The sequence below is a fragment of the Varanus komodoensis genome, unplaced genomic scaffold, assembly GCF_004798865.1.
Source record: "Varanus komodoensis strain SLA01 unplaced genomic scaffold, ASM479886v1 scaffold20_3, whole genome shotgun sequence".
Classification (NCBI taxonomy): Eukaryota; Metazoa; Chordata; class Lepidosauria; order Squamata; family Varanidae; genus Varanus; species Varanus komodoensis.
In genome coordinates this window covers 116,317-137,288 of record NW_025335588.1, presented here as the reverse complement: position 1 = coordinate 137,288, position 20,972 = coordinate 116,317, and the positions used below count along the sequence as shown (strand labels likewise).

Genomic DNA, 20,972 nt, shown 5'->3' with positions numbered 1-20,972 from the left:
AGCGAGGGCTGCTCGGGGCTCCGGGGGGGGTCCGGCTCCGGCTCCGGCTTCGGCTTGGCCTCGGCTCGGCTTCGGCGGGGGCGGGGCCCGGGGGGGCGGGGCGCCGGGCGGGGCGGGGCGGCGGCGGAGGAGGCGGCGGCCGGGGATGCTGGGCCCGGAGTGCCCGCCGGGAGACGCGGGCGCGCCCCGCGAGGAGCGCGCTGAGCGCGCCCGCGCGCCCGGGGAGGGACTCCGCCGCCCATGTGCCGCCGCCTTCCGCGTTTGTTGGTCCCTTAAAGGCCCCGCGGACCCGCGTCGCCCGCGCCGAGCCCCGCGAAGCCCCCCGGAGGACTCCGGCCCCCGCTCAGCCAGGCACCCTCCCCGCGAGGAGGACTACCGAGCCCAGGCTGCGCGGTGCCCCGTCGGACACCGACCTCCCCGGGCCTCGGCCCCCGGGGCAGACGGGGCGGCCTGGGCGGCCCTTCCGGGCCAGGGACGGGCGTGTGGTGCGGAGCCTGCCATAAAAACAGAATAAACTGGAGCACAGCCTCCAAGAAGCCCAATAAAATTAAGCCCACATCAAGACCGGATCCGCCTTAAAACCGGCGAATAAAAAGGGTTTCGCCCGGTGCCGAAAAGCGTGCAGAGCTGGCGCCGGGCGACCTCTGGGGAGTGTTGGCAAGGACTCGCCCCGTCCTTAAAGGACGTTTCCAGTTAGGGGAAAGGCAGGAAAGTTGCGGGAAGACACGGGGAAACCCGGTATCCGTTGGCACAGAGGTAGCAAGGGAAACCTTTGTGCCAACCCTCCCAGCCTTTTGCGTGTTCCGCACGGGTAGAATCTGGATTTTATTTGTATTATGTTTGTTTATTTTATGTAAGCCGTCGCGAGGCTCTGCGATGGGCGTGCAGAAATGCGGAATAAATAAAAGAAGCGATGCAGAAAAACAGCCCCTGCCCCTTCCGTGCGCGCAAAAGCGCTGAGACCCGCAGGCCTTCCGAGGGAGCCGCGCCGCCCTTTTCCTTTCCTTTTCCTTTTCCTCACGGGAGGCAAAGTTCATCCCCGTTCCTGGAAAAGCATTTGCAAGGCTTTGCCGCCCCCTCGTGGCCGCCGCGCGCAACGACGCCCCACTGGTGGTGAAGAGGATGTTCGCCCCCAGTTGCTCCGATCCGTGGCACGGCGGGACCACGGGGGTCCTGGCTCGGCCGAGCTCCGACCCGGGACAGGACGGCGCGGCTACGGAGTGCCGGTTATGTGGCCACCCGTGGTAGCTTTTCTGGAGCCTCCCGAGGCTTCTCATGGCTCTGCGTGATTCGGGGGCCTCGTCCCCGCAGGGACCCCGGGGCGCTCCAGGTCCTGCAGGCACGTATCTTGCTGCGCATGAGCCGGACGAGCGTGACTCTGAAGGAGGCCAAGCCCGCGTGGCCCTGCCCCATCTCCCGGCGGCCTTTCGGATCCTCGCAGAGCCTCCGTCGCCCTCCCCTAATCCGCTGTCCCCCAGCCAAAATCAGCTGGCTGCTCCAGCAGTGGAAGGAAACACGGGGGCCTGGTTGTGACCCTGAAAATCTCCGGCAGGAGGGGGGGCTTCTGTCGTGCTGCAGAATTGTCCGAATGGCCCATTTGGGGCCGAGAGTCTTTGCATTACAGTGGGGAAGAACTGTGGGGTTGGGAACATTCGTTTGCCCCCTGGCCAAACTGGGAGAACTGCAGCTAGCTCAGAGGGGAAGGGAAGTCTGGGGGGTGGTCTGGGGTGTTGGGACCCCGTTAAAGAAGGAGCGGCAGGGCAGTGGGTGCTTTTGGCGCCCGGAAGGGGAAGGGAGGATGCCCGCGAGCGCCGAGGCCGGCCGTGGTGCAGGGCCCGGCCCACGCCCTGCACACCCCTTGCGCTCAGCCGCCCGGCTCTCTCTGCAGCCCTCGGGTGAGGTGGCGGGAAGGCCGAGCGCTTTGTTCCATTTCTGATGGCTCATTTGCAAAAGCAAAAACAAAAGCCGCTCGCTCGCTCGCCAAGTGCTGAGCCGGCAGCCCGCGTGCCAGCGCCAGGCCCTCCCTCGCGGTGCCTCGGGCCGGAGCCGCGGCCTGGACGCCACCGGGCCGTCGGCCTGCTTCCGAGGAGCGCCCTCTGCCTTTTGGCTGCACAGCGTGGCCCCGTGGGGGCAGGAGGCCTCCCTCATGTCTTCCCCACAACCCGAGGGGAGCAGCGGGGAGGGCCGCCCCGATCAGCCGGCTCCCCAGTTCCTGGCAAATGCTGCGAGGGCCGCGAGGAGGGTCTTTTCCTCCTCTTTGCAGCCGAAAGCCAGCACCCCGGGGCTCCCCCCAAAGTGCTCCTGGCACAAGCTTCCTCCTTAGCTGCTGCTTTATACGATTTGGGGGTGCTTTTACACCATGGAGGCTTTACCCAATCTGCCCGCCCACACCCACACACACCGACCGGCCTCTCATTCCCCAGGGGAGCATTTTGGCCAGGGCCGCGTCACGGGGACGGCTGCTGTGCAGAGGGGTCCCCTCCACACACACACGCACAGACTTTTGGGAGGAGCCAGCCTGCCATCCCTGCCGGCAGCCGTCCCCGCGGGGCGGGGGGTGCTCTGGGCCGTTCCCTGCCAAGAATGCGGCTTGGACAGCAGAGGCGAGCAGCTGAAAGCTCCGGGGATCAAGCAGGGCTCAGGGGCAGAGAATGCATCGCGCTGACCCCAGCACAAAAGCCGCCCGGCCCGTCTGGCCACCGGCGCTATATAAGGCGGGGGAGCGGGTCCCGGCAGCGAGCGGCCCATGGAGGAAGTGTCGGCCTTCGGCGAGCGAGGTGAGTCCCTCCAGAGAGCCGAGCGGGGCCGTCTCCGCTCCGGACCTTTCCCGACAGGATGCGCCCGTCCGGCGGAAGCCCGGCTAGCACCCCTCTGCTTGGAGAGGCGAGGGCGCTGGGCCCTCGAGATGGGGCCTTCTCGGTAGCAGCCCTCTGCTCTGGAGCACCAGAGAAGCCCTGGGCCTGCCGGAGGCTGTCGAACTGCGCCGTCCGAGCCTTTTTATGCTAAGCAGCACGTAAATATGTAAAAAGAGTAGGTGAGGGATACGCCTTTCTGACGGGTCTCTTTCACGGGGACTGGGCCACCCCTGCTCTTCCGGACAGACGGGAAAGCGGGCCAGCGCTGCTTCACGGTCTCTTTTTCCTCCCGCTGCCAGAATTCATCCCAGCGGCTAAGATGGCGCAAACCAACCCGCAGCCGGCACAGGGCGGCCCCTGGAAGGTGCGTGCCGCGTCCGCAGACCCGTTCCAGGCGCTTCTTCATACTTCAGATGCTGCCGATATTTTCCGGCTCGCTCGGATGGGCAGGGCCGGCTTTGGGGGCCCCTCGTTTGGGGGCCTGGCTTTCTGGGCGTTGGTGCAAGAGCGGCGGCGGTCCATGTGCCCGGACTTGGCTGCCCTGGAGCGGCGCCACTGGGAGACAGCCCGTGTGGGCACATGCCGAGGTGCCGTTCCCCAGGTGCTGTTTGGGGGTTTCCAGGCCCTGGCACAATTTCCCCCACTCTAAAGGACTGAAGCCCCTTCCGAGAGCGTGGGGCTCCCCCGTGCCGGCAGTCTGGGCCCCGGCCTCTGCCGTTAGCCTCAGCCCCGGAACCTCTCCCCAATTTAAGCTGCCCTCGGGGTTTTAGGGGTCCACAACCCACAAAGCGGCCGGGCAGGAAAGGCCAGGCAGGCCACCGACGGCGCCCCTCCCTTGCAGATGACCGTCTACGACCAGGACAACTTCCAGGGCAAGCGCATGGAGTTCACGGCCTCCTGCCCTGGCACGGCCGAGTGCGGCCTCGACACCATCCGCTCGCTCAAAGTGGAGAGCGGGGCGTGAGTAGCGCCGTCCTTCCGTGCGTCCCGCGGGCGGGTGGGGGCTGCTGTGGGGGCCGGCCGGCCGGCCCCCCGGGACCCTCGCAGCCCCGCGAGCCTGCCCGTGCCGCCCGTGCCGTCCCCACCACACCCCTGCGAGGGAGGCCCGTGCCGTCCCCATGCGGGCCCCGCGGACCCTGCCACGGGCCCGGGCGGCGGGTCCGGGGCGGGCAGGAGGCCGCGGCCTCCTCAGGGTGGGCCCCCGGGCGCCCGTAGCCGAGCCTGACCACCGTGCCGCCGCCGCCGCCTCTCCGCAGCTGGTTCGGGTACGAGCACGCCAACTACTGCGGGCAGCAGTTCGTCCTGGAGCGCGGCGAATACCCGCGCTGGGAGGCCTGGAGCGGCAGCAACGCCTACCATGTGGAGCGGCTCATGTCCTTCCGCCCCATCTGCTCGGCGGTGAGTCTCACCCGGGCCGCTGCAGAGCCCGCCCTCGCTGTGCGTGAGCCAGGAGGGCTGCAGAGGGGGACGGAAGAACGGGGGGGGGGGGTTCTGTCTTCCAAGGGCCCACCCACCACCCGAGGCACTGGGATGGAGGTGGGACCTGCTGGCCGAGCCTCCACAGGGAGGGCACGGGAGTTGCCCGTTGCTCGTCTGAACACACGCCCCCGGCACGCCTGCTCACGCCCGCCTGGGAGGCACTCTCACCCCAGGGACCCTGCCCAGCGCCCCAGGCCGATCCAGCACTGCTCGTGGGTGGGGGCCAGCCCTCCGCACGCACTCCGGGCGCCCTGGCTGCCGTTCCCCAGGGCGCTGGGCTGGGCAGGTGCGGGCCGGCTCACGCGGGGCCGCTGTCCCGCCCCACAGAACCACAAGGAGTCCAAGATGACCCTCTTCGAGAAGGAGAACTTCATGGGGCATCAGTGGGAGATCCAGGACGACTACCCGTCCCTGCAGGCCATGGGCTGGAGGAACAACGAAGTCGGCTCCATGAAGATCCACGGCGGCGCGTGAGTCGGGGCTGGGCGGAGGGGGTGGCGGGGAGGACTCTGGGGAGCCGGCCTGTGACCCGGGGGGCTGGCCGCCCTTTCAGCCAGTGCCCAGGGCCCCCTTCCAGGGACAGAGGGGGTGGGGAGGGGGCAGAAGGGCCTCAGCCCGCTCGGACCGCTGCCTCAGCCGGAGCCTGGCGCACCCCCAGCCACTGCCCGGGACGCCCTCGTGGCGTCCCACTCCTTCGGTTCTAGCGACACCTGCTGGAGAGAGAAGGCATGGCCGGCTGCAGCGGCCCGGGTTGCCCACCGAGCTGGCCACGCGCCACGGGAGCCCCGGCAGAAAGGCCTGGCTGCCCCCTTGTGACCGGACAGCTGCTCCAGGCAGCCCTCCCCATGGCCAGGCCCCCACGGGCACCCCGGGCGGGCCACAGCCCCGCTCGCTGCAGGACGCCCTTCTGGGGGACGCGGCTGGCGTGCCCACACGGCCCAGCCCTTCCCCACACACGAGGTGGGGCGGACGCCACGGCCGAAGCCCCCCAGGCTGCTTGGCCCCCACCCTGGAGCACCTTCGGCCAACACAGCTGCCCCGGGGCCCGTTTGGTCCAGGGTGGCATGACCTGCAGCCCCAAACGGCCCCCCTGCCGCCAGGAGAGTCTGCCCCGGCCCCAGCCCCACGTGACCTGCACTCCCTCTGCAGGTGGGTTTGCTACCAGTACCCCGGTTATCGTGGCTACCAGTACATCCTGGAGTCCGACCACCACGCCGGCGACTACAAGCACTGGCGGGAGTGGGGCTCGCACGCCCAGACGTTCCAAGTCCAGTCGGTCCGCCGCGTCCAGCAGTAGAGCCGCAGGTTCCGGAAGCAGAGGGGCCGCTCCTCTGTGCACCCCGGAGCCCCCGCTCAGCAGGGTGCCGAGCCCTCCGTGGCCCTGGGAAAGCTCGTCCGGCCAGGATAGCCTTTGCTGTCACGAGTATTGAATAAATGCCTTGGAAGAAAGCCCGTGTCTGGACCAGAAAGCGTTCCGTGCGCCTCTCGGTCACCCCTCGATATGGGGGTGTCGAATGCAAGGGTGGGTGGGAGTGAAGTTGCCCGTTGGGGACCCTCCGGCCTGCTTGGGGCCCCGGGGCAAGCGGAGGCCCGGCATATTCCCGAGCGCCGGTGCCGCCGGACACCCGGAACAAAAGGGGAACTGAAAGCCAACAGACACCTGGAAGCTTAAATGTTTATTCAACAATTTACATCATGTAGCATCTCTCTTAATTTATTTGTTCTACACAGACATCTCTCCCGTTTTTAGTTTTATTTTCTTTCATTAAAATATAAAATAGATTTTTCTCAGCGTGGGTGGGTGGGAAACTGATAACATTTAAGAACAGTTGTGGAATAGAATTCAAACATGACCTTGTATGTAAAAAGAGAGAGAGCAAGAGAGAGATTTGGATATCATAGTGGACAGAATTGACCCGGCTTGAGCAGCCCTAACGGAGGTTGTGCTAAGAAGGGAATTTCTGATGCTTTGAGGCCCTTCGCCCACCCCAAACCCAGTTCCTCCTTCCAGAGAAAGACCAGTCTGAATAGTCGGATGCCCACCCCAAGCCAACCCTCGGGGGGAAAAACGGGGGGCAGGGAAAGGGAAACCCCCGAACTTCCCACGGGCTACGCAGACGGGCATCGCCGTTCCCCACACCTTGGCCAAAACCAACACCTCGCCACACCGGCTACTAACCACACTGCTCTGGGCACGTGGTGGGGACACAGTTGTGGCCTGAACGAGCCGGGTGCAAAATCTGGACCCCGAGCAGGGAAGGGGGGAGCTTCACTGCCCGCCACTGTGTTGACCCCTTCAGAGGAAGGCTGTCCCTGGAAACGGAAGTGGCGGGCAGCGGACTGGGCCCCTCTCTGCCCTGGTCCAAAGCAAGCCAGACAGATGTGGCCAGAGAGTAAGAGGATGGGCCTCCTCTCCCGAAACGAACCGACCAAACGGGAGGCTTCCAAAGCGCAGGGAGCAGCGTGAGGAGCCCTTCGTGGGCTCCGGGCGCCTGGCCACGACCCCGTGAGCACCGTGGGTGGGAGACTGCGGTGGTGTGAGCCACTCTTTCTTGGCTGGGTGGTCAGATAAAATGGGGAGGGGCAGGGCAGGGGATCAAAGGGTCACACGCACAAAACGCCACCATCCCACGGCCGGGCTGGCTGGGGATGCTGTGAATTGCACTCGTGTGGGGAAAGGTGGCCTGGACAGGAGAGGAGAGATTCGGCGCACCGGACCAAAGCGGCCTCGGGGCCTCGACGCATCGAGCGCTCTGGAATTTGGACTCTGCACACACAACATGAGGATACCGAGCTGTGCAGAGCGGCTGCGTTCGAGGGTTGCGCCTCGCTTTTGCAAAAGGGACACCTGCAAGCCAAGTGCACACGCACAGAACCCCCCAAAATCTCAGGGCCGAAACTACAGAGTGCAGATGCAACAGAGATCCGCTGCGGCTCTGGAGAGGGGCGAGAAGAAAGATTTCCAACGTTTGCAAGGAGCGGGTGACCCAGCCAAGAGAGAAACGACGGAGGGGGTAACTTAAACCCAATTCACGCTCCAATACTGGGGTAACGGGTGAGGGAGCACACCCACCGCAATTCCCGACTGATCAGTATATCGGAGAAGTCCCCGATATGTTAAGTTAACACAAACACATTTCTTAGAAGCACCCCGAAGGTTCAGTCCTCAAAGAGGCTTCCTGGGGCCACCGGGCCCCTCCGAATTAGCACAGACCCCGTCCCAAGTAAACACAGAGGAGGTCAAGCAACGGGTCACTTTGAGCAACGAAACACAGACGGGATTTGGCTCCTGTTATTGTAAGATGTACTTTTATTTCATCTGCTTTAAGAACTAAACGTCTCTCCCACTCACCCAAATGAGCTTCAGAGAAACCCAAGTGTGCAAAAGGCATTTTTTTTTTAGAATTTCAACACACGCAAAGCTGATGCAGGCACACGCACACGAAGAGAGGCAGGTGTCCGGAGATGCCGACACGCCCTCGTGGGCCCGTACACCAAGGATGGGGCGGAGATTAAAAAAAAACCAGGGTCCATGTGGGGTTCGACGGGTCCCGGACGACCCTCGGCGCGGAGGGCCCGCCCTTTCCCAACACCCCCTCCCCGCATTCGCTGCCCAACTAAACTAAGACCCCGCACAAGTACGACGGGGGGCGGCGCACCGCTTCCCCTCCAACGCGACACCCTACACGCCGAGCCCACACGGTGCGTTGCCCCGAAAGGTAATGTACAAGTGGACTCACACCTGGGAGTCCAGGGCTGGCTGCCGCGATCTTCCCGGAGCAGCACGGTCTGCCCACAGCCGCACGGATACGGCAGAAAGCCGCGCGCTGCGAGCCGGCAGGTTCTGCACCTGGCTCAGGTAAGACACCGCGCGCCTTTTCGGTGGGCAGCTCTCGTGCGGGCCGGCGACACAGACTCGCCCTGCACGGCCCGACTGGCCCCGATGCCGTCAGGTGTGCTTAGATATTAAAGACACGGCCGCCCCCGGGAAAGGTGCGTCGCACGCAAGAGATCGGCGAAGAGGGAGGAGGACGTGGCGACGGCAGCCAGGTCCCGTCGCAAAGGTGCCGGAAAGCATCGGCCAGCCTCCAGACGCTTTCTCCCTAAAAGGGCCATGCAGGCCTCTGTCGCCACCCGTGCTCCCCAAAAGATCCCGAAATTGCCAGGGTGGTGGTGCCAGACGACGACTCAGGGGCGACTGAGCCGAGGCAGCAGGGCCGCCGGACGTGCACCAGACCCGTGCCGAACAAGCACGACGGAGGCCAAGAGGGGTGGGCGCTCCACCACTTCCGAACGGAGCACGGGAACCCGGCCCGCTTCCCCAGCCAAACCGAGCCTTCTCCCCAGGGGAGTTAAAGGAGAGGGCCCTTTAACCAGCCCGAGGGCCAAGCGAAATTCCAGGGAAATTCCAAGGCCGCATTCCCATGGGGGACGGGGCCAAGGCGGGCAGGCCTCGAACGCAAGCAACGGCATCCCAACTGCCTGTTTTCACTTAGAGGGCTTACTGCCAGCACACCCTGGCGAGACAACTTGAACCTTCTGGATGCAGGGGAAACGACTCCGAGGCCACGACTCCACACCGGAGCTGAGGATGCCACAAACTCAGCTACGTCTGCGTTCGCCACCAGGGTGACACAAGCCCAGGAAACTGGGCTCCACGGACCGTTAAGAAACATGGATTTTGCCCAGGCCGGTCCTGCAAGGCGCCTGAGGAGCCAGGATGCACTGTGGTCCCAGGCCGGGCCTCGCTGGGGGCGCTGCGTTAGAGACCCAGGCTGCCACGGCCACGGAAGCCGAGGACGGCGACCCCTGTAAGAAGTTGCCCGGAACCCGAGTCCATGCAGCGCCCTTGCAAAAGGGGTGCGGGCTGCTGAAATGGATTCGGAGATTTGGTTTTGGTCGGCCGGAGCCCTTCCGCCCTCGACAGTTCGATTCTGTTGGGCTTGCAACACAACAGGAGGTCTGAAACCGAGAAAATTTTTCTAACACACTCTGGTCGTTGCCCGGATTAACACATGGATGAAGAAAAGTCATTCTACCAGAAGGGAGCCTTCGCCCAAGAGTGTTTTTAGAAAACCTGATCATGAAAAACTACCCCCCAAATAAAAGAATAATCACAACAGAGGCAACCAAGGAGCGCAGGGGCTCCTGCGGTGCCGTCCGCACCCGCTTCGAGCACCGCAAGAGCGTTTCCCCGACGTGGTAGCCAGCGGCTGTGCGGGCCCACGGCTCAGGGCACCCGGCGGCCCTTTCACGCTGGGATCCGTCACAGCCCGTGCAAAGTGCCAAGCACCGGAAAGGAGGAAAACGCAGACACAGGCGGCGCGAGCACGCCGGACCGGAGCTCCCAGGCCCTTCCTGGAAACCCTCTGGCCTCTCCCGGGCAGAGGCGACGCGGCTCTAGACGGGGCGCCTGATTCAAGTGGGGGCAAGCCGGCAGGACCCGGTGCCGAAGAGGAGCAGGCGGACAGATCCGAGCGCGACTCCGCGGCTCGCACAAGGACCACCCCAGGGAGGGACGCGCCACTCGCACGCTCACGCATGCACGCACGCTTGCTCGCACGCACACACACTGCCTGTATTTGGTTTATGCTACAGTACTAATACTCTTGAGCTAGCGGGGAAAATTATAATTATGCCATATACATTAGGATTATTTCCGTGTGCCCCCCCCAATTCACACAAAAACCGGGGGCTCCTGACATAGGAAGGGCAAAGGGGGGGCTCGGGGGGGGAGCAGCAGGGTGCCCCGTGAGGGGCCTCCGACTGCGGCGGCCGTGGGGCTCAGCGCAGGCCACGGAGGCGCTCGCCCTCCCACCCGCCGGGGTCGGAGGAGCCAGCCGCCCGCCTCACGCCGGCCCGATCCACCAGGGCGGTGGGGATCTTGCGTGCACGCGAGTTTAAGGGGAAGGCTTCGCAAGAGGACGGAGGGGGCAGCCCCACAGCCTACTGGGAGGCGGGGAAGGAAACCCCACGGCTGGGGGGGGGGGCAGGGAGTCCCGCGGTCTTGCCACGGGCCCTGGGCGCATGGTTTCGTTCACTTTCGGCTTGTCCCGAGCAGCGGGCTTGGACAGAAGCCGTCGAAAGGGGGCTTTTGGAGGCCTGTGCAAGACACACACACACGCACCAAGTGCAAAGCGGTGGAGGGCGGTTCTGTGGGGTGGGGGAGCCCCGCCACTCCCCCCCCAGGGGGCGCGTCGAAGCCATGTCCGCTGGCCAGGTGCCCTCCCATCCCTGTCAGAGGGCTTCCTCTGGCCAGCCGACGCTGCACGGAGGTCCCACCGCCTGTGCGGCCAGCCCCCCACACGGGCACCCGGAGGGGGCAGAGGACTGCCTCGACTCGACCGGCCACCAGCAGCCCCGCTCCTCCGGGTTCTGCCTTCACGGGGCAGAACTGGCTGGGGGAAGACAGATTCGCAGACGGCGGGGAGACGGCGTCCCCCGTTACCCGTTAGTGTCAAGACCGGGGAACAGCGCTCCTACTGAGAGCACGAACGGGAGCGAGCCGGAGGGAGGGCGGCGAGATGGGGCAAAGAAGGCCAGGGCTGTGTTTCCTCCCCTTCGAAGAACGAATCTCCACCGAGAACCAACTCGTGAGTCTGTCTGAAGTTCGCAAGAACACGGATCCCTTGCGGGTGAGCTTTGCGACGGAGGATCCGGCCGGAAGGGAATCCTCCGGTGCCGACAAAGGAAAAACACACGGTACCTATAAACTGGAACGTACTTGTTTTTGGCTTGCTCCCGGGGGAAGAGGGTGTCGCGTGATAGGAATGGGGCTGCTGTACTTTTTAAAATCTCCACACACATACACACACACACCCCCCCCGACCCTGAATGTCTCTGTAGTGTCCGTCCCTCCCCCACGATCCAGTTTCGGACGGTGGCTGTGAAGGTGTCCCATCGGTGCCCCAGAGTAGAACCAAGTGCTTTGGCGTCTGTGTAGATTTCCAGAATTGCAGGTGGACATTTTTCCGTGAATGGGGGGCGGGGGGGGAATGACGCGCGCCGCATTTTAAGACAGGTTTCCCCCCACTTCAGCCTCGGCCGAAGGGCGGGAGAGATTTTTTCCTTTTAAACGGCAATGTTTCGAGCCCGCCCCACTGCTCCACCTCTTTTCCGCAACATTCCAGTAAAACGAAAACGGGGGCGGTGGAGGGTAGGAATCGGGGAGAAGCGAGCGTGAGGCTGGAGGGAAGGTGGGGGTCGGCGGGGGGGGCAAGGATCCACCTTCCCTGTGGTTAGTGTGTTACCGTCGACCGCAGAGTCCCGGGAAAGCGACGAGGCGAGCCGTGCCCTCCCGCAGAAGTCCGGAGCTGGGGCCGGGCCGGGCCGGGCCAAGTCTGTGCCCCCCTCCAGGGCTGGAAGAGGGCAGGGGCCAAGGACAGAGAGGCAGGATGGGGGATGAGGTGAGAAATCCAGAACTGAAGTTTAAATAACCGCAGAACGCGTGCCTCTGCCCCGTTCCTCGTGAAGTCTCGTCATGCCGCGGCCTCGTATTTAATTTCTGAAACGGCGCCTCTGCAAACCCCCTTCCCAGGGACGGCTCCGTTGCTGAGGAGAACCACCGGCAAGTGGCCCCGTGCGCCTCTCACTGGTCGGGGTGGTCCATGGCTTCGTCGTAAGTGGGTATCCTCTTGGGATCTGGGAGAGAGGGGCAAAGACGGCGTGAGACCCCGGCCGGGGGGCCACCCGCAGCTTCCCGTTTGCCCCACCGACGGCCCCTAGGAGGTGTCTCGGCTCCCCGGCGGTCTCCCTGCCCTGCAAAGCATTTGCCATGTGCTTTTGGGCGCCTCTTCCCCAGGCCGGGCCTGCTCTGCTCCCGCCGTCACCTGGGCTGCGCCCCCCCCCAGCTCCCCTGAACCCTTCTCCACGGGGGCTCGGGCCCAGGCGGGGGCAGCCCGAGCAGCGAAGGCCAGGCAGCGAGTCCCGCTGAGGCTCGTACGCACCGCGGGCCTGACGAAGGCAGCACGGGCCCTCCTGCACGGCCCTAACCCTGCCGGGCACGTGCTCGACCCCGTGGCCCTCAGCCCCCACGCTCCCGTCCCCAGGGGAGCGAGGGCGGCAGGCGGAGGCTCCCCGAGGCGGCCCGGGGCCAGGCGGGCACGGAAGAGGCCGGAGCACGGCTCTCCCGGGCCCGGTCCTGGGCGTGAAGCTGCGCCGGCACACACAGACGCCACGGCGGACAGACGGGGCGCGAGCCCGGATGCCCCCTCGCCGAAGGCGCATGCCGCAACGGCCGTGGCCGGGCTCGCTTCCACGCCTCTACGCGACTCGGCCGCCCCGCCAGAAGCGCCGTGCCCGAGGTCCTTACCTTGCTTTTGCAGGTTACGGAGGTTTTCCATTTCTGTGGGGGAAGAAAGGCGAAAGGGTCAGTGCTCCGGCTGTCAGCCGAGACGCTCGCTTCCCACCTTCGGGGTGTGCCGGGAAAGCCCCTTCAGCTCCCACCGGCCCAGCCGGCTTTGCACGGGCTCCGGCAACTTGGGGCCTTCCGGAGGGGCTGAGAGGGCAGCTGCCAGCGCTCCCACGGCAGATCCGGAAGGCACCAGCTCGGGAAAGGGGGGGCCCAAAGGTTACGGACACGCAGGAGGGACAGCAGGGCCGCGGCAGGAGCCCGCTTCCAGGGGGGCCAAGGATGCCTCTTCCGGGCAGGAGCCAGAGAGCCCGTTCCCAGGAAACCACCCATGAGACCATGGGCAGGGCTGCCCCCCTCTGGCCGAGCCCCCCACGATCCGCTCCAGCCCGGCACACCACGCTGATTCTCCGCCCCGACCGCAACCGTCGCCCAGAAGTCGGTGGCCCGGTTCTTGCTGGCTGACCACTGCCATCGTCCCTGGCCGGCCCGAACGGCCCAGCCCCGACAGCCACGGCTGCCGGAGATGAGGGAAGCCGGACCCCGTGGGTCTGGTGTGGGGCCGCCTGGCGAAGTCCGATTCCACAGGGGGGAGATCAGGACCCGCAAACAGGCCGCGGATTTCAGTCTCCCGGGAAAGAGCAGGGAGACAGCAGAGCGGCCTGGTGGATCCAAAGCAAAAGCGGAAGGTGGGGCGGGGACACCCCCCCGCCTTCGCTCAGCAGCAAGGCAGGCCCTGCCAGTGCGAGCACATGCACAAATGCACAACTCGGCTCGTCTTCCTGACCCAGTTGGCCACTGAAGCGCGCTGAGCCCGGCTGGGCCGCTCGGAATGGGCAGCCTGCTCGGGTGGAAGACGGAGGCAGCGAACTGGGTGGGGCGGAGGGAGAAGGAGCGGCTGCGAGGCCCGAGGGGGATCACAGCCGCCGGCAAGAGCCGCCCGGCATGTGGCACCCCCCGCGGCTCGAAAAGCCCAGAACTCCTCAGCTGGTCCAGAACCTGGCACCCTCTGGATACTGCCGGACTACAATGCCCATCAGTGCCAGTCAGCGGGAGCAGGAAGATGGGGGATGGGGTTGGCAACCTCTGCTGCGGCTCCCCACCCCACCTCAGACCTCCCTTATGTGACAGGCGGGCTCAAAGAGCCCCCGCTGCTCCCCATCTTTGGCCCAGCCACCGGCAGGCTCCCCGCTGGGGGCGCTTTTCCACCCAGGGCCCTGCGGCCAGGGGGCTCCTGGAAAAGCGGGGCTCCCTCGGGGAGGGGGCTTGTGGCAGCCCCCCCGCTCCGCACCCAGCGGCCTTCAGCTCAGACCCGGCCACTGAACCGGAAAAGGCGCAGGGTGCCCACAGAGAAGCTCCTCCGCTGCCCGAGGCCCCGAGCGGTGCCCCCGACGGTGCGGGGCAGACACGGAGTGCCGAAGGGCAGCATCCCGAGGGGGGTCCAACTGGGCCCAGGCCCAGACCCTCCGGTCCACGTGGCAGTGCCGCACTCGCTGCGGGCATCCTGGAGGTGGGACCGCCCATGAGGAAGGAGAACACCCCTGGGGTGAGGAGACCCCAGGCGCCGTCCGTCCCGGCCCTCCCCTCCTCCCGACGCCCCAGAAATCACGCCGCTGGGGACGGGGGAGTCCCACACACCACGGCGGCAGCACCCCGACATGGCGCCTGAGCACGAGCGGCCTCGATTTTCGCGCCGTGGGCAGCGAACGGAAGACCCTCAAGGGAAGAAGAGCACCGGAACGGCACGGGGGACCCAGGCAGCCTTCGCCACGGCTGCCCAGCGCCGTCGGTGCATCTCCAAGGGTCCCCGGCGGCGGGCTAGGAAGCGGCCCCGGCCGGCCGAGCCCCCCGGAGCCGAGCGCCCGGCCCCCGGCCACCAGCCCCTCCGGCTGCGGCGTGGGAGGCGCCGGCCCGGCCGCCGGGAGGGAGCAGGGTAGCGCGGCTCCTCCCGCGGAGGCCGACAGGTGAGCCGTTACCTTGAGTGTGATACAGAATGGCAGCCCGCAGGTCAAAGTCACCCCAACTCGCTCTTCTTTCTAGGCCTCTCTGGTACCTCTGTTCTTCGGCGGAGGCTAACAAACTGTTCGTGGGGGAGGCCAGGCGGTTCTCTACGTGATAGTCCTTGGCCAGGAACACGAAGGCCCCTGGGGCCCCGGGTCCCGCCTGCCGCGAGCCGCCCGGCTGATGGGGCTCCAGCAGAAAGCCGCCCCCCTCGCCGGACACCCCCAGCTTTAGCAGGCCGCCAAGGAGCTGCGGACTAGTCCGTTTGTCCAGTTCGTAAGCCTTGGGGAACACAGGCGGGTCGGGGCCCAGGGGAGCCGTCTCGGCCGCCGGGGGCCCCAGAACGGCGGGGCCGTCCCCCTGAAATATCACCTCCATCGCTTTCGTGTCCAGCAGCTTCTGCCCAGCCGCCTCGGGGCCCGCGCTGGGCTCGTTGATGAACGACAAACCCCACTGGTTCTGGAAGATGTCGCCCAGGCTATGCTGACTCGCGGGGGTCGGGGCCTCGGCCTGCGCGGCGGCCGTGAGCAAGGCTTGCATATTTGAGGGGTAGATAAAAAGGCTCGACTTCTGCGGCTCCGCGGCCCCCGGCGCCAGGCCCCCCTCCTGGGGAAGCAGCTCCGAGGCCGCCGAAAGGACGGCGCCGGACGCGGGAACGAGCAGCGCGGGGCTCCCAGCCGGACACGTGCCGCGGTCGGCCCCTGCCAGGACCGGCCCGTTGGAGAAGCTGGCCGACGTCACGGACTTCATGGCGGACATGGGGACCTGCGAGAGGCGGCCAGGGGCCTGCACGGGGGCTTCCACCGCGGACGAGGAGCACAGGGAGGAGGAGGAGGAAGAGGAGGAGGAGGAGGAGAGGGACGGGGCGGGGTTCTGCGCGGCCTTGTTGAGGTTCTCTTTGACTTTGCTTGCATAACTGATCTTGGGCACGATTCTCGCGCTGCTGTTGTCCACCGGAAAAACCGGGGGCGGCTTGAAGAGGGTCCACGAGTCCTCTTTCGAGGCGGCGGCCGGCGGCACGTGCTTCCCCTTGGGCCGATCCTCGAACTTCTTGCTGGCCAGCCCGACTTTGGCATCCGAGTTCTTCCGCGGTGCTTCCCCGACACCCGGCTTCCCGCGGCCCGCCCCCAGCCCCCCGGCCTCACACTTCCAGGCGGGCTTGAGGCCGTCGGCGTGGCTCCCCGGCTTGGGCTCGGCGCAGTCCACCTTGAAGCCCTCAGGCTCCTGCTTGGGGGCCGGGACGGCCACGGGCGGCTCTGGCGGCGCGGGCGGTTCCTGCACCGGGTTCAAGTTCTCGCAGCCCCTGGCGCTGTTGCGGCGGCCCTTCCGCTTCTTGGGCGTCGTGTAGCCGCTCTCCGAGCCGCTGCCGTCGTCCGCCCCCTTGCCGACGTAGCCGTTGGTGATGTAGCCGGAGCTGTTCGCGATGACGCCGTTGGGGATGGAGAGGCCGTCCGCCTTGTCCGAGGACGCCTCCCTCGTCTTGCCCTCGTAATATTTCTCGTTCTTTTTGTCCATGCCGCCTTTCACGACAAAGCTCTTGGCCCTGAGCCCCGGCTTCCCATAGGCGCCCCCCTTCACGCCCTGCTTAAGCGCCAGGGAAGCGTCCCCGGGAGGCTGGCTGCCATTGGGGACCCTCGAAATGGGGCTGGGGGCATCGCCGGCATTCAGGCCCTTCGCGGAGGAGTCTCTTTCTCCGACGCTCCCGTTGAGCTCACTGTAGCCTGTAGCGGGGAGGGGGAGACAACGCACACGTTAAAGAGCGGCCGTCGACGGATCTCTTTTCGCAAGAAACTTTACGCAAGCCCGCCCTGCCCTCAAGTCCCCCGAATGTTCGACGCGTTGCTTGTGGTCTGCAGCCCCGCTCAACACGCAACCTCTCCTGAGCCTGGAGGTTGCAGTCGGGACAAGCGGCCGCCGAAAGTACATTGTACTGCGCCGGGAAGAAGCCCGTCCTCGTTCGGTCCCAGTATTCAGAGCTGGAGGCAAGTGTTTTTGCGCGTGGCTGCCACGTCGCGCGCCCTATTCTACGACCCACAAGGAGATGTGGGGAGGCTGAAGAGGTGAAGAGAACTCTGAGCAACCTCTCATTCCTATGGAAGATGGGGACAGCGTTGCTCACTTGAAGCAAAATGATACAATCCTATTTTAGGGAGAAAAGAGCAGCCACGGGGCAGGGAGAAAAAGGACAATAGGGGAAACTTTCCATATCCAGGTGGGGGGACAATCCCCGAGATGCTCAGAGAGAGGCCTGGAAAGGGAGGGAGCGGACAGCCGGGCCGCAGGCTTCGGAACGGAACGTGCGGATGCCAAAATCCAGAACCGTGCAGGCAGGGAGAGAGCCGGTGGCCCTCCCTCAGCTGAACCGAGAGCAGTTTTGGTCTGGGACCCACGGAAGCTAAATAAGTCGAGCCGTGTGGCCCTGCTCAGCACACTGCCAGCTCAGGTCACCCAGCAGAGCTTCCAGACCTGCAGCTGATGGAACTGCAGCTCCCAGCATCCTCCAGGTGGTAACACGACCACTGTCTGTGGAAGATGCCAGATTAGGAAGGCCCCCCAGAGTTTGCAAACTGTGGTTTGTGGTGTGAACGGGGAGGGGTGGCTGGGGACTCAGGACCACGAGACAAAACGCAGCGGTCCGGGACAGCTACGTTGCGATGATCCGGCCCACACCAGCGCAGCGGGAGAGAACCAAAGAGAACCCCACTACAGGAAATGGACCGGATGCAACTATTAAGCGGTTTTTGGCTGGGGTTTACGGCTTTTGTAGTGCGAGAGGTCTGTGGGTAAGGTAACACGATCTCGGCTCAGCGCTTCCCGCACCAGTGTGGGAATAAACAAGTGTTTGTGCTGCCAGAACTCCGAATGTGCAGAATGACTGGAGCGTCTTTTTACAAACCTGCCTGACAAGCATTCGTCCTCCAAAGCCACCATGTTTAAAGCCCCAGCACCTGGGCAAGCACCCCAGCACCTTCTAGAGATTTTGCACTACAGCTCTCATAAGCCCCAGCCAGCAAGGCCGATGGTTGTTGTGGCCCTGAACATCCGGGCGGGGGGGGGGGGGTCCCAGCTGGCCTGCCCTGGCTGCATTGTCTAACACACCACAAAGCCCTTACGAAGCGGTGCCTTTTTAATTGTGGCACCGAAAGCTTTCCTGATCTACGGCCCTGACAACTCTTGTGCCCGAGCCAGCATGGCACGGGGTGGGGGAGGCTGCCATAGGAGAGGTCTGCCCCACGGCCCTCCTCAGAGTCTTTCCCAAGAGCGGGCCTCTTCAAACACTGTTATTCCAAGCCACCTTGGGGGTTAACGATGGAAAAACAAGATATAATATGGCCGGTACTACTGTAATTTATCGCTGTTGCTATGATAAAGCCACAAGGAAATCATGCAGGCGGGGAAGCCGGTAAAGAGGGTGGTGTTCCCGAACGCAAACAACCATGGAAGGAACGCTGCGGTGGATCACAAACCGGCCCTGCCTCCACGGATGACCCGAGACGCGTTTTGCCAGAACGGCATCCACACCGAGGGTTCTCAGCGCACAGAAAAAAAAGGCTGGTTCCTTCGGATCCCCTGAGGCTTCACAGCATGTGGGGAGGAATCACCCCCCCCATATATTCCAGGTTTGGGTTTTTCTGCTGCAGGAGAGCATTCGGAGGATAGAAGCTGGCCTCCTCCTGTATGCACGGGCCCACCGTGGGGCAGTGCCCTGAGCGGCCCCATTTCCTAGCCAGCGCCTTCGTACTGAATATTTAATAGGGGACACGCCAGAGCTTGGCCTCCACCAACCCAGCGGCCTCTCAGGGTCAGATACCAACTCCTGTCCTCCCCAGGAGGTGTCTCCCCCAAAGACGTGACGGTCGGGAAAAGTAGAGAAATTATGGCCAGTACATTGGAGCCAAGGTTGCCCGCAACCCCGGCCAGGCCACCTCAAACCAGCCGGCCGCTTGGCAAGGCAAGACGTGCGCTCCGTTCAGAGGAAGGGGTCTTTCCAGGAATGGACACCCCGGATCTTCTGACGTTCAAACCGGGGGCCACCTGCCTCGGCACACGTGCGCCCCGAGAGATCCTTCTCCAACATCGCAGCCTCCACGGCGGTAGGACTGTTACCTCCCAACTTCTCTCAGCCAGCCTGGATAACAACCAGGGATGATGGGGGTTGTGTTCCAAAACAGTGGAGAGTCCGAAGTTGGAAAAGGGCTCCCTGCGCGTTTGGGCACGGATCCTGGCCACGCAGCCGTGGACTCCTTGACGCCCACGTGACCGAACATCATCTGGTGTTCTTTGCATCCCATGTTTTCTTCCCTTGGAAGGTACCCCAGGCAGCCTGAATTTCTCCCTCTCCATTTTGCCCATCCCTGCGAGGTGGGGGACCGGAGAGGCCACGACTGACCCTCGAACGCCCACGGAGCTTCCTGGCTGAATGTGGACTCCGACCCCGGCGGCCCGGGCCCAGTCCAGCGCTCCAGCCACCAAACCACACTGGCTTCTGCAGGGCCCCTTTTGACCTTCACATAATCCAGAAAGGTGGAGAAACAGGCCCCGACCAAGGTAACCAAGGGAGAAAGCCAATGAGAGGTGGTTGGACTTGGGCTCAGCAGGTCCGAGTTTAGCCCCAACCTGTCCAAGGAGCTCCTTGGGTGCCTTCGGAACACTCACTGATGTCAGCCTGCCTGGCCCACCTCACAAGGTTGTTGTGTGAATGGTGTGGGAGAGGAAGAGGACCACGTGACGCAGCCTGGGCTCCTGGAAAGGGGCAGGGGGAAGAAACCCATCTATCAGCAACACAGGGCTGCCCAGGTGCTGTTCCCCTGCAGGACGTGCCCCACGCAAGCAGCACGGTCAGGTGCAACACCACTCAAGGTCCGGGATGACTTCGGACGCACCTTTTGGTTCTGCCCCGGACGCCTCAGACCTCCTGCCATGCTGTGGAGGGGGCCCATTTATACCTCACCAAGTCATGAAGGCCTGGAACGGATCTGAACATTTGCCCCCCTATTAAAATACTGCCCCCAGCCCTCCCTGCCAACGGCCTTACTCTAGGGCAGAGCAGAAAAGAATCGTTTTGAACGGGTCCCATTGCAACTCCTGAACCTTCCAGACTTTTGAAACCCCTGCTCTCTGACCCCGTAAGAACCTCTACACCCTCCAAACAGGATCACTGTAAAATTCCCCAGGAAGTCAGTTTTACGAGGTATATAACGTGAGAAGCCAATGACCAGGGGATGGGAGTGCGTGCCACCTCATGGCAAGAGCATGAGGAAGCAACCTGGTGCCTCTGGATCTTTTAGACTACATCTCCCATATTCCCTGGCTTCTGGCCAGGAATTATGAGTTGCAGCCCACGACCTGTGAAGGTGACTGTGCTAGCCCCAGGAGACCTGGGTTCAAGGAGGTCATTCTCAGTCACCCATGCATCCCACCCTGGGGTCTTGGGAAAAATTCGGCCACAGGCATGCACCCCGCCTTCCTAACCGACCCCGCAGGGTTGTTCTGAGGACAACATAAGTTGTACTGCCCTGAGAAAAGCGGGAATAAAAACACTGCAATAATTATGAAAATACAGAGCAGCGGGAAGAGCTTCCAGCGCTCGGCCAGGAAGCTTGCTGGATGCCAGGAATTTCTTTTTCCAGTCTAGCCTACTTTGCGGGGTTGGCAGGTGGTGAGACAGGGTGAAAAACCTACTGACCTTACTCTGGCCCAGTCAACGTGTCAATAAGTGTAAGAACAATAGAAGGAGAAGCTCTGCCCACCCCCTTGAGTCTCCTCTCAGTCACCCCAAATTCTGCCCAGTTTGGGATCCTAAAAAAGGGGGACCGCCGACCCCAAAACGGGGAGCCCCAAATCATTCTGGCCTGGCGATCCTACATAGAAGGGGCCCCCACGCAATCCTGGTTTTTCACTCTTGCCACGCAGGGGCAGGATTCCCCTTGGCTGGGGGCACTAAAAGGGGGGCCCACGCCGCCTTCGTGCCCCTCCAAGGAGGGGGCGGATGCTCGTCCTCGGCAGAGACCCACCAGGCGCCCCCATCCCCTGCCGGGCCCCGCACCCGGGAGGCCCGGCCCCGCCCGGCCCGGCCCCCTCCCCCGCGGAAGGGACCCCCGCCCGGCCCGGCCCGGCCGGCGCGGGGCGAGCGGAGAAGCGGCCGGGCCCGGCTAGGCCTAAGCCAGGGCGTTGGCCGGCGCTGGCGGCCGGGCCCAGCGGCCTGATCTCCCGCCCAACATGGCGGCGCGGCGGCGGCGGGCGGAGGAGGAGGAGGAAGCCGGCGGGGCCGGGGCCGCCGCCGCCGG

At 64.4% G+C, this 20,972-nt stretch overlaps 2 protein-coding genes across 2 annotated transcripts; one reads left to right on the top strand and one right to left on the bottom strand.

The window, feature by feature from the left end:
* The first annotated feature begins 2,746 nt into the window (after nt 1-2,746).
* Nucleotides 2,747-5,631, top strand: CRYBA1 (crystallin beta A1). Its single transcript, XM_044430600.1, has 6 exons — nt 2,747-2,777; nt 3,155-3,219; nt 3,697-3,815; nt 4,112-4,253; nt 4,662-4,804; nt 5,484-5,631. The coding sequence occupies exons 1-6, from the start codon at nt 2,747-2,749 to the stop codon at nt 5,629-5,631; spliced, it is 648 nt and encodes a 215-aa protein (XP_044286535.1).
* A 366-nt stretch (nt 5,632-5,997) lies between these two features.
* Nucleotides 5,998-16,437, bottom strand: NUFIP2 (nuclear FMR1 interacting protein 2; the record flags this gene model as incomplete). The annotated part of the gene is made up of 3 exons (XM_044430569.1): nt 5,998-11,975; nt 12,646-12,678; nt 14,661-16,437. Coding segments are annotated over 3 exons (1,863 nt in total), but the record flags the coding sequence as incomplete, so codon positions are not given.
* Between the last annotated feature and the right edge of the window lie 4,535 nt (nt 16,438-20,972).